Consider the following 10,727-nt stretch of genomic DNA (forward strand, 5'->3'; position numbering starts at 1 on the left):
GCGGGAGGCCCCCGCCCCTGCCCAGAGGCCGTGCTCGAGTTTGGGCCTGGCGAGTGCCTGTTAAAGTGCTGCTCTTCAACAGACGTATGTGGAAAATAGTGACGCTCTACAAATGGAGAAAGTTGGCCCCAGTGCCCCGCGGGCGGCCCCAGTGCCCTGTGGGCCAGGCCCCTCTGAGGGGCAACGGTGTGGGGGGTGGGGGCTCCCAGCCCCCCTGCAGCAGGGCGCACCTGGGACGGGGGAGGGTACGGATTGGTCCAGCATCCCTGCTCTGTTAGCACATGGGATCGTTAGGGACTTTCCTTCCAGAACCAAACCCTCTCAAAATAAGCCCCGCGGACTGGCAGGCAGTTTTGGGTTTAGGGTTCACGTGGGGTCTGGAACCCTCCTAGCTGAAAGCTCCTCCAATTGCCCTGGAAGCCGCCGGTGCTGGCACACAGGAGGTGAGCAGCTGACAGGTGAGGCCCTCAGGACACAGGCAGAGTGCGACCCCCGTATATTTGGGGGACCGCTGGATGCCCCCTGAGAGGTGCTACCCACCCCTGCTTCAAAATTCCAGGGCTGGGCTGGCAGTTTGGAGGATGCCTTGCCTCATATTCTTTCGGGTACTTTGAATTAAAGGATGGGGTTCTTCTCCTGTGTGGACGTAGATGCTTTGACCTCATGAGGAATAATTCTACAGCCAGAGGTGCTCACAAGCACACCTTTAGCCAAGCTGTCGTGTAACTGGGGAGAGTTCACCTCGTTTAAAATAGGGGTATTTGTGGGAAATGCTTCAGAAGTAGGACGGGTTGTGGGTCCCCATGGAGGCTGTTCTGCGCTCTTGGGGTGGCCTGTCTTCTTCCTGGGTGGGGCGTGAGCCTCCTTCCCGCCCCTCAGGCCCCGCGGGCTGCTTATCTCTGGGGAAAGGCCCTGGACCCGAGCCAGGCCCAGCTGACTTCACTGCCCTGACTTCTTGCCCAAAATGTGTGTTCCAGCCCCTCGGTCAGGCCGTCCTATGGGCCTCGCGCCTCCTCTGCTGTGACCACTTGAGGGAGGGAGGTGGGCAGGAAACCGGAAGGGCACCCCTGCCCAGATCCAGACGCTCCACTGACCCACACTCCAAAGCACCCAACAGGCACCCCCTGGCACCCCATTGCATCTCACGGCACCACCCAGATCTTCTGCAGCACCCCAAAGCCCCCCAAGGAACCTTACAACCTCTGTGGCACCTGGCAGCATCCTGCAGCACCCCAGTGTACCCCCAGACACCCCGACACTCCCACTGTACCCCAGGCCCCTCTGACACTCCCACTGTAGCCCCAGGCCCCTCTGACACTCCCACTGTTCCCACACAGCATGCCCTGGCCCCCTGTGGCACTTCCAACACCCCCAGCACCTCCAAACCTCCCCTGCACCTAAGCAGGCACTCGGGGCGGGGGCACCAGCATTCTGCCCACCTCAAGCCTCAGGCACAGCCTCACCCTTGCAGCCCCTTCCTATCTGAAGGGGGCCATGTTGCACCCCATTCTCTGAGGGGCTGATGTGTTGCTCTCCAACTAGTTTTCAGTAACTGAAGGTTCTGGGTACTTGTGACCCTACGTGGTGGCCCCTGTCCAGGGCTGCAGGGGCCCCTTCGGAGCTCAGGGCAGTGTTCTGGATGCAGGCCCGGCGGATGTTCGAGGGAGAGATGGCCAGCCTGCAGGCCCTGCAGACCACAGGCCTGGTGCGGGTCCCCCGGCCGATCAAGGTGATTGACCTGCCCGGAGGTGGGGCTGCCTTTGTGATGGAGCATCTGAAGATGAGGAGCTTGAGCAGGTGAGTGTGCGTGTGCGTGTGCGTGTGTGTGTGTGAGACAGAGAGAGAGAGAGAGAATTCGTGAGATGGAGAGGGGAGAGGGAGACAGAGGGAAAGGGAGAGAGAGGGAGACAGAGGGAGAGAGGGAAAGAGAGGGACGGAGNCAGCAATCCACCCCCTGCCCCCGGATTCTTAACCCAAGGAGTCCTTGCTTTCCGTGTGGTTCGGCTCCAGTGAATCAGCATCAGATTCTCGTGTTGGAACCATCCCTGACCTTCTGCTTTAGAATGTGCTCGTGTTAGCTCAAACCCAGTGAGGTTGATCTAGTAATTATCTGAAGTCCTGAAAATTTTTTTCTAGTTATTAAAGTTAAGTGTATTTTGGGGCACCTGGGTGGCTCAGTTAAGTGTCCAATCTAGGCTCAGGTCATGATTAGGCTCAGGTCATGATCTCACAGTTCATGGGTTTGAGTGCTGTGTTGGGCTCCCTGCTGACAGCTCAGAGCCTGGAACCTCCTTCAGATTCCTTGTCTCTCTCTGCCCCTCCCCTGCTCACGCTCTGTCTCTCAAAAGTAAATAAATGTTGAAAATAAGTTATGTGTATTTTGTTTTAAAAAGGTGGAAAATAACTCACATAAAGAAGGCATAAAACTATCTGTAGTTCCATCAGCAAAGATGGCCCGTGCTAGCATTGTGGTGCATGAATAGCATTTTTTTTTTTTTTTAAAGTTTATTTACTTATTTTGAGAGAGAGAAAGCTAGCACTTGAGCGGGGGAGGCCAGAGAAAGAGGGAGAGAGAGAATCCTAAGCAGACTCCATGCTGTCATGTGGGGCTCGATCCCATGAACTGCGAGATCATGACCTGAGCCAAAAAATCAAGAGTTGGACGCTTAACGGACTGAGACACCCAGGTGCCCCTCAAATCTGTTTTTTTTTTAATGTTTTATTTATTTCTAGGAGAGAGAGAGAGAGACAGCGTGAGCAGGGGAGGGTCAGAGAGTGAGGGAGTCACAGACTGAAACAGGCTCCAGGCTCTGAGCTGGCAGTCAGCACAGAGCCCGACGCGGGGCTCGAACCCACGAACCCCGAGATCGTGACCTAAGCGAAAGTTGGACGCTTAACTGACTAAGCCACCCAGGCGCCCCTGTTTTTTTTTTTTTTTTTAATTTTTGATGTTTTATTTATTTCTGAGACAGAGAGAGAGCATGAGCAGGGGAGGGTCAGAGAGAAAGGGAGACCTAGAATCAGAAACAGGCTCCAGGCTCTGAGCTGTCAGCACAGAGCCCGACACGGGGCTCGAACCCACAAACCGTGAGATCATTACCTGAGCTGAAGTTGGACGCTTATCTGACTGAGCCCCCAGGCGCCCCAAGTCTGTTTTTTATATGTGATTTACATTTGTTTTACAAACCTTCTGAGCTAGTCTTTCCTTAACAACTTTTTAAACCTTTTTAAACCTCCTCCATTGCCAGCACTCCTAAGGCTTCTGTTGATGGCCTCCCACCCACCCCCGCTTGTGATTTTATGCTATTTTGTTTTTCAGAAAAGGTCATGGCCTGCAGTTCATTTTTCACTTTTTATTTTATCTATCTATTTATTTATTTATTTATTTTTAATATTTTTATTTTATTTCTAGGATAGAGAGAGACAGCGTGAACAGGGGAGGGTCAGAGAGAGAGGGAGACACAGACTCTGAAACAGGCTCCAGGCTCCGAGCTGGCAGTCAGCACAGAGCCCGACGCGGGGCTCGAACCCACGAACCGCGAGATCATGACCTGAGCGAAAGTCGGACGCTTAACCGACTAAGCCACCCAGGCACCCCCATTTTTCACTTTTTAAAGAATGGAAAGTAGTTTTTAAAGTATTTAAAACATTTCTCAGAGTGGAGCCTTCTAACTAGTTGTGGTTATTTCTTGTTTTAATCGGCCGCATTTCCTCTTTCCTCAGTCAGGCATCAAAACTTGGAGACCAGTTGGCGGATTTGCACCTTTACAACCAGAAGCTCAGGGATAAGTTGAAGGAGGAGGAGAACACAGTGTGTACGTGCCGGTGGTTTTTGTGTGCCCCTGACGCAGGTGTACCTACCCTGGGTGGTGCCCATGGTGATGTCTTTTTTTTTTTTTAATTTTTAATTTTTTTTTAAATTTGTTTTTTGGGGGGGAGAGAGAGAGAGAGAGAGAGAGAGCGCGCACAAGCGGGGGAGAGAGAGAGGGGCAGAGGGAGAGGGAGACACAGAATCCGAAACAGGCACCAGGCACCAGGCTCTGAGCTGTCAGCACAGAGCTCGATGCAGGGCTTGAACCCACGAACTGTGAGATCACGACCTGAGCCGAAGTCAGACGCTTAACCGACTGAGCCACCCAGGCGCCCCTATGATGTCTTAATAGTAGGTGGAATTGCATACCGTCTTCCTTAATGCTGCAGTTTGAAGATGAGATTGTTAAGTGGGTGGGTGGCTCACAGCCCCAGTCGCTAGCCCTGTTGTCCAGGGTGCCTGAGGTGGGCGGGCCCTGGTGCTCCGTGCGCTGACCTGTTGCATCCTCAGACGGCCCGTGTTTGAGCAGTGCAGCCCAGGCCTGTCCCTCTGCTCAGGGGGCTCTGCTGAGGCCTGGCACTAAGGGAAAGACGGGAACTCTTTCCGCTGACAGGCCAGAGGACTGAGCGTGCTGAGCCCCAGTATGTGAGCAAGTTCGGCTTCCACACGGTGACATTCTGTGGCTTCATCCATCAGGTGAGTGCCTGGGGAAGATGTCCCTGCTTAGCTGATGATGACTCCCAGCGCCCCGGTGCCGGTCGCCTCGTCCCTTGTAGGTGACAGGGTGCTGGGAAGATTGTCTGATTTTTGAACGCACACTGTGAGATGGGGGTGCTGGGAGAGGAGGGCAGAGCCCGGAGCTGAGCTGTGGGGTGAGTGGAAGAGCATCCAAGCAGAGGGAACAGCAGTGCAAAGGCCTTTCTGCAGGGGGTCGTGTGATGAGTGTGGGGACTGAAGTGGGTGGTGGTGAGGCAGCAGGTGAGGTCAGGGATTAAGTCCTGTCATATACCTCAGGTCTCTGTAATTCTCGTGACATAAACTCCATTATTTCAAAATGTACAATTTAGTGGTTGTTAGTATCTTCGCAATGCTGTGCAGCCATCACCACTGTCTAATTACAGAACATTTTCATCACCCCCAAAAGAAATCACATGCTAATTAGCAGTCGCTCCCCACCCTCCCTGCCCTCGGCCCCTGGTAACCACTCACCGCCTTCTGTCTCAATGGATTTGCCCATTCTGCACATTTCATGTAACGGAGTCATCCGGTAGATAGCCGTTTGTCTCTCCCGTGTGGACGTCATGTGGGGTAAGACCCTTAGGAAGCCTGAGCCAGATGTGGGGATTCCAGCCGCGGGGCAGCCCTCACATCTGGGGGCCCTAGAACTCCACACGCACAGTGGTCTACAGGCTCGTTAGGACTCCCTAGGTCTCTGGTGAAGCCCGCTCCCCTGGGCTTACACATCGGCCCGGAGCTGGTGGCCAGCACAGTTGTACTGGTCCCAGGCAGGTGTGGCTGCATGTGGCCTGGTGTCCTGCTTCAGACGCTGAGTTTAAGAGCTGTGGGCTCTCCAAAGACTCAGTTGACGTTACCCAGTGACTTTTCAGGAACCAAGGACTGAACTCACACGCAGCGCCCCAGCCTGTGAAGTTGATGAGAATGGGGCTGGCCCATTAGGGACACAGGCGGCCCCTGTGTGCCCCTTTAGACTCCAGGATCAGTGAACCTATTTAGCTCAGCTGCAACGGGCCAGGGAGGGGCAGGGGACGTGGGGGGACACTTAGTCCACCTCCCTGTCCTGCGACAGATGGTCCTGGATGGAACACCTTGGACCAGCTTAGAAATTCCAGGAGGGTCCTGCTCTTTGGGACGGATAACCCCCTCTGGGGGGTTGCAGCCAGGGGTGGGGCAACCTTGAGCCCCGACAGCGGGCTTCTCAGACACCTAGTGCGCTAAGCCTTCTTGGGACCACCTTTCGGTGCAGAGAAGCCAAGCGATGCCCTGAGTCCATGCAGCTAGTGCGTGGAGGGCCAGGATTTGAATCTGGCTTCAGAGTGTGGGCCTGAGCCACCTCACTACCTCGCCCCTCTGTCAAGGCGAAGGCCGGGTCAGTGGCAGGGTGCTCAGGTGGCCCTGCCTTCGGTAGCTCAGGGGAAAGTCCTGTCTTATGGTGGGTGAGGGGATTACCGCCCCTCTGTCCGGGGGGAGGCATTGGGCTAGTCAGCACTGCTGGCCGTCTCCCAGCACATAGTCTGTGTCTTTTATGACCTGGTCTTCCAGAAGGTAGACAGAGTCATGGACACTGGGGGCCTGTGCAGGCAGATGGGGAGGGAGGGACTGCCACCCTGTGCGCCTCAGGCTGTGTGGGGAGAGGGCGCCCCGCCTGTGCCTGAGGCGCACCCAGCACTAAGGGGCTGAGTCCAGGGCTGGGCGAGCACAGCCCCCGGCACCGTGTGTCCAGGCTGACAGCACTGACCGGGGAGGCGCGTCTGCGGGTCTCGGCCACGCACGCACGCACGCACGCACGTTGTCGGAACAGTCTCTCCCCTGAGGGTTTCCCAAAGTAATGCTCTGTATCCTAAAACAAAACAAAACAAAAAAAACAATGTACCCAAACTCTACTAAGGTATAATAGACATGAAATAAACCGCACATTAAAAACAAAATTTTTAAAAAATATTTATTTTTGAGAGAGAGAGAGCGAGAGCGAGCGAGCAGAGAGGGAGACACAGAATCCGAGCTGTCAGCACAGAGCCAGCACGGGGCTTGAACTCATGAACTGTGGGATCATGACCTGAGCCAGTCCCCAGGCGCCCCAAACCGCACATTTAAATTGTACAGTGTGGTGAGTTTTGGGAGACGTAGGTACCTGTGAACCAGCCCCTACAGCTGGGGCGCGTATCACCCAAACGTCCTCCCGCCCTGTCCCGACCTGCGCGCCACGGATCTGCTTTCTGTCACTGTATATAAGCCTGTATCTCATGGAACTTAGTATAAATGGAATCATACAGTACGTGCTTTTTTCTGGCTTCTTTCACTCAGTTTAATCATTTCATGGTATTCATCTACGGTGTTGCAAGTGTTCAGAGTCCGTTCCTCCCCAAGATGAACCAGGCTGTTTACCCATCTGCCTGCTGACAGGCATCTGAGTAGTTTCCAGGTTTTGCTTCCACAAATAGAGCTGCTGTGAATCTTTGTGTATAAGAGTTTGTGTAGACACACACTTCCATTTATTTATCTTGGGTAATTGCCTAGCAGGGAAATGGCCAGGTCATATGGTAGGTTCATAATTAGCTTTTTAAGAAACTGCAAAAATACTTTCCCAAGTGACTGTGCCATTTAACAGTCCCGCCGGCAGTGGGTGAGGGTCCCAGCCCCTCCACACCCTCGCCAGTCTGGCTGGTTCCGTTATTTAAAGTTCTAGCCTCCCGGTGAGTGTGCAGTGGTGTGTCCCTCATGTTCTGTTTCCCCTGATGGTTAATGACGTGGAACATCTATTCATGGGCCTGTTTGCCATATATTAGGGGTACAGAGATTTAGGGTTATGATGTCCTCTTCATTAATTAACTTGCTTTCCATTGTGAAATGATCTTCTTTATATTTATGATATTCTCTCCTCTGAAACCTATGCTGTTTGATACTAACATAGCCATTTCAGCTTTCCTTTTTTTAAAGTTATTTTAAAACCAGCATGAACTGATTTTTTTAATGGTTTTTTTTTTTTTTTTTTTAAATTTCTGAGAGAGAGACAGCATGAGCAGGGGAGGGGCAGAAAGGGGAGACACAGAATCCGAAGCAGGCTCCAGGCTCTGAGCACAGAGCCCGACGCAGGGCTCGAACCCACGAACCGCGAGATCATGACCTGAGCCGAAGTTGGACGCTCAACCAACTGAGCCACCCAGGCGCCCCAGCCATTTCAGCTTTCTTTTGACTGGTGTTAGCATGACATATGTTTTCTATCCTTTTAACCTATTTATGTTTAAAAATTTTTTTAATGTTTATTTATTATTGAGAGACAGAGAGACCGAGCATGAGCAGGGGAGGGGCAGAAAGGGGAGACACAGAATCCGAAGCAGGCTCCAGGCTCTGAGCACAGAGCCCGACGTGGGGTTCGAACTCTTGCACTGCAAGATGATAACCTGAGCCAAAGCTGGATGCTTACCTGACTGAGCCATCCAGGCACCTCTAACCTATTTCTGTTTTTATATATAAAGTGCATTTCTTGCACACAGCTTGGAATCCAGTCTTGCTTTATTTTTCCAACCTGTCTCTGTCATGTAAGTAGGTAGTTAGACCCTTTGCATTTAATGTACTTATTGATGTGTCTGGGGGTAAATCTGTCATTTTACTTTTTGTTTTTTATTTGTCCCATCTGTTCTGTTTCCCTTTTCCCTGTTCATATGCCCTCTTTTGGACTATTTTTAATGACTCCATCATATCTCCTCTGTTGGCTACCTGGAACATTTGTTGTGTCTGTCAGTGGTTGTGCTGGGGTTTGGGCCGTCTTGGCTGCAGCGGCCTCAGCCTTGACCCTTGTTGCCCAGGTGAATGAGTGGCAGGATGACTGGTCGACCTTCTTTGTCCGGCACCGTCTCCAAGCACAGCTGGACCTCATTGAAAAGGACTATGCTGACCGAGAGGCGCGAGAACTGTGGTCACAGCTACAGGTGGGTGCCGAGGTCCTCTCTGGGACAGGGACGGGGCTGTTCTCTTATGAGCCCACTGCATTGGTGTGGAGCCCTCTGGTAGAACGGAGCCATGGAGCAGAGCTGGTCAAGCGTGGACACAAGTGCCTGACGATCGGTCTGATGGGGAAACTGGGAAGGGGAAGGTACCTGAGGGCATACTTGGCCCCTGAGTACAACTTTCACTGGCTGGGTCACCAAGTACTTAACCTCAAACTTTGCTCACGTGAAACATAGGTGCCTGGCTCATAAATGGTGGCCTTTACTATTGCTTTCTTATCCACTCTTACCCTGTTCTTCCTTCTTTTCCAAAGCACGAATGTCTCACTTCTTAGAGATATGGGCAGCAGATGCCCCAGAGTAACTAGTTTGAAAATATAACTCTCAAAATGCTCAAAACAGAATTTGTGTGTCATTCGAGGGTGAAATTTAACTCATTAAGGAAATAACCAGTAGTATATAGAACAGGTGCAGACATAGGTGTGTTGTGAAATTAAAGAACAGTGAAGAAAGTTTGCTAAGTTACTCCCGGTAAAAAAACTTCCTCTCAGGTTATATGGTTCATATTCTACAGGACCACGTCCATGGAGGTTTCTGTTGTATGGGAGTCATTAGTGCTGTGGAGTTTCCGGACCTAAATTAGTCAATAGTACAATGATGTTGCATTCTCCTGGACTCAGACGATCCTCATCTCTGGGCTTGGTAGACTGGGCTGTGGTTGGACCCTGAACAAACACGAGGTCGTCTCTGCCTTATTTCCAAGTATTGGGTGAAGAGGCTTATAGTCCCAGGATAACTGTGTGCAATAATTATTTTCTTAGGTGAAGATCCCGGATCTGTTTTGTGGTCTAGAGATCGTCCCTGCCCTTCTTCATGGGGATCTCTGGTCAGGAAACGTGGCTGAGGACGACTCAGGGCCTATCGTTTATGACCCAGCTTCCTTCTATGGACATTCTGAGTTTGAACTGGCAATTGCTTTGATGTTCGGGGGGTTTCCTAGATCCTTCTTCACTGCCTATCACCGGAAGATCCCCAAGGCTCCAGGGTTTGACAAGCGGCTGCTGCTCTATCAGCTCTTTAACTACCTAAATCACTGGAACCACTTTGGGTTGCAGTACAGGAGCCCGTCCCTGGGCACTATGAGGAAGCTTCTCAAGTAGCAGCGAGCCTGCGTCCCCTGCCTCCCTGCTTAGTGAATAACTCTGGGTAGCAACACCAGAGATGGCTTCAGGTACTAATAAAGTCTGGGTGGGTTTCAGGGTGGAATGGCTGTGTGTGTTTCAGTTCACCTGTGTCTCCATCCTCCATGCAGTTGGGCTAGTTTACAGAGGGCCCAGAGCACCTGACAGATTTCCAACAGCCTCATTATGAGTCATGATCTGGGGGGAACTTGGATATTTTCATGATGGTATAGAAACACACAGATCTGGGATTTGCTTAGGTGGAAGTTGGGGTCACATCTCTCTGTGGACTCAGGGCTCCTGTTTCTGGCTCAGGCAGAGTTAGAGACCAGGAGATGGTCTCACCTCTTCAGCAGCACCTCTGCGGCTGAGTGGGGCTCTGAGTGCCCCCGCTACTGAGGTGGGACAGATGGAAAGAAAGGCCCTCAATATTGTGGGGACCCTGCATTTGGACGGCAGCCACTGCCCAGCCCTGCTTCTGCACTGCATTTTTCAGCTGGAGGGTTTTCTGCTGGATAAAAAGGGGGTGAGGGTAGGGGGAGAGCCTTGGGCAGTGGGTGTCCACTGTGGTCAGGCGGCTGGGGTGGCCAGTTGGTTGGGGGTGTCGTGACTGTCATCCTTGAAGGGAGGGTCCAGGGCAAGCCATGTCAGGGCAGGGGCTGCAGGGCACTGGCCATGCACAGTGCGTGGCTGGAGAGGAGACCAGGCCTTTATTACTCCTTGCAAAATTACCAATTTCCCGGTGATAGGGGCGCCCAAATTTCTCTTTTCTGAGACTGTCTAGCGGGCCTCAAAGTTAAGACTTTGTAGAAAGACGCCCAGAGGCGTCCTTCCGTACAAGTGGTATTTCAAACCAGAAACCGCCTTTATCCCAGAACCCAGGTTTGTGGGACGGGACAGTGCGACGAGAGGAGGGGGCTGGTCCCACGTGGGGGATGGGGCCTGGATCTCCTCCGGCGCGACCCGGCCGGTCGAGACACCGACGCCTGGCGCAGGCCACTGCGCCCCTCCCACCACGGATTCAGGCTTCCCCCACCGAGCTCAGATCCC

At 52.6% G+C, this 10,727-nt stretch overlaps 1 protein-coding gene across 1 annotated transcript in view; it reads left to right on the top strand.

Moving 5' to 3' along the window:
* FN3K (fructosamine 3 kinase) overlaps positions 1 to 9,762 on the top strand; it is a 12,045-nt gene extending 2,283 nt beyond the window's left edge. Inside the window, exons 3-7 of the mRNA XM_077756638.1 lie at positions 1,646 to 1,797; positions 3,724 to 3,815; positions 4,425 to 4,507; positions 8,356 to 8,478; positions 9,318 to 9,762. Coding sequence (XP_077612764.1) covers positions 1,646 to 1,797; positions 3,724 to 3,815; positions 4,425 to 4,507; positions 8,356 to 8,478; positions 9,318 to 9,656 — 789 coding nt within the window. The 3' untranslated portion in view covers positions 9,657 to 9,762. The remainder of the gene's footprint in view (positions 1 to 1,645; positions 1,798 to 3,723; positions 3,816 to 4,424; positions 4,508 to 8,355; positions 8,479 to 9,317) is intronic.
* The last annotated feature ends 965 nt before the right edge of the window (positions 9,763 to 10,727 follow it).

This window comes from Crocuta crocuta, unplaced genomic scaffold (assembly GCF_008692635.1).
Source record: "Crocuta crocuta isolate KB4526 unplaced genomic scaffold, BGI_CrCroc_1.0 scaffold50, whole genome shotgun sequence".
NCBI classification, from domain to species: domain Eukaryota; kingdom Metazoa; phylum Chordata; class Mammalia; order Carnivora; family Hyaenidae; genus Crocuta; species Crocuta crocuta.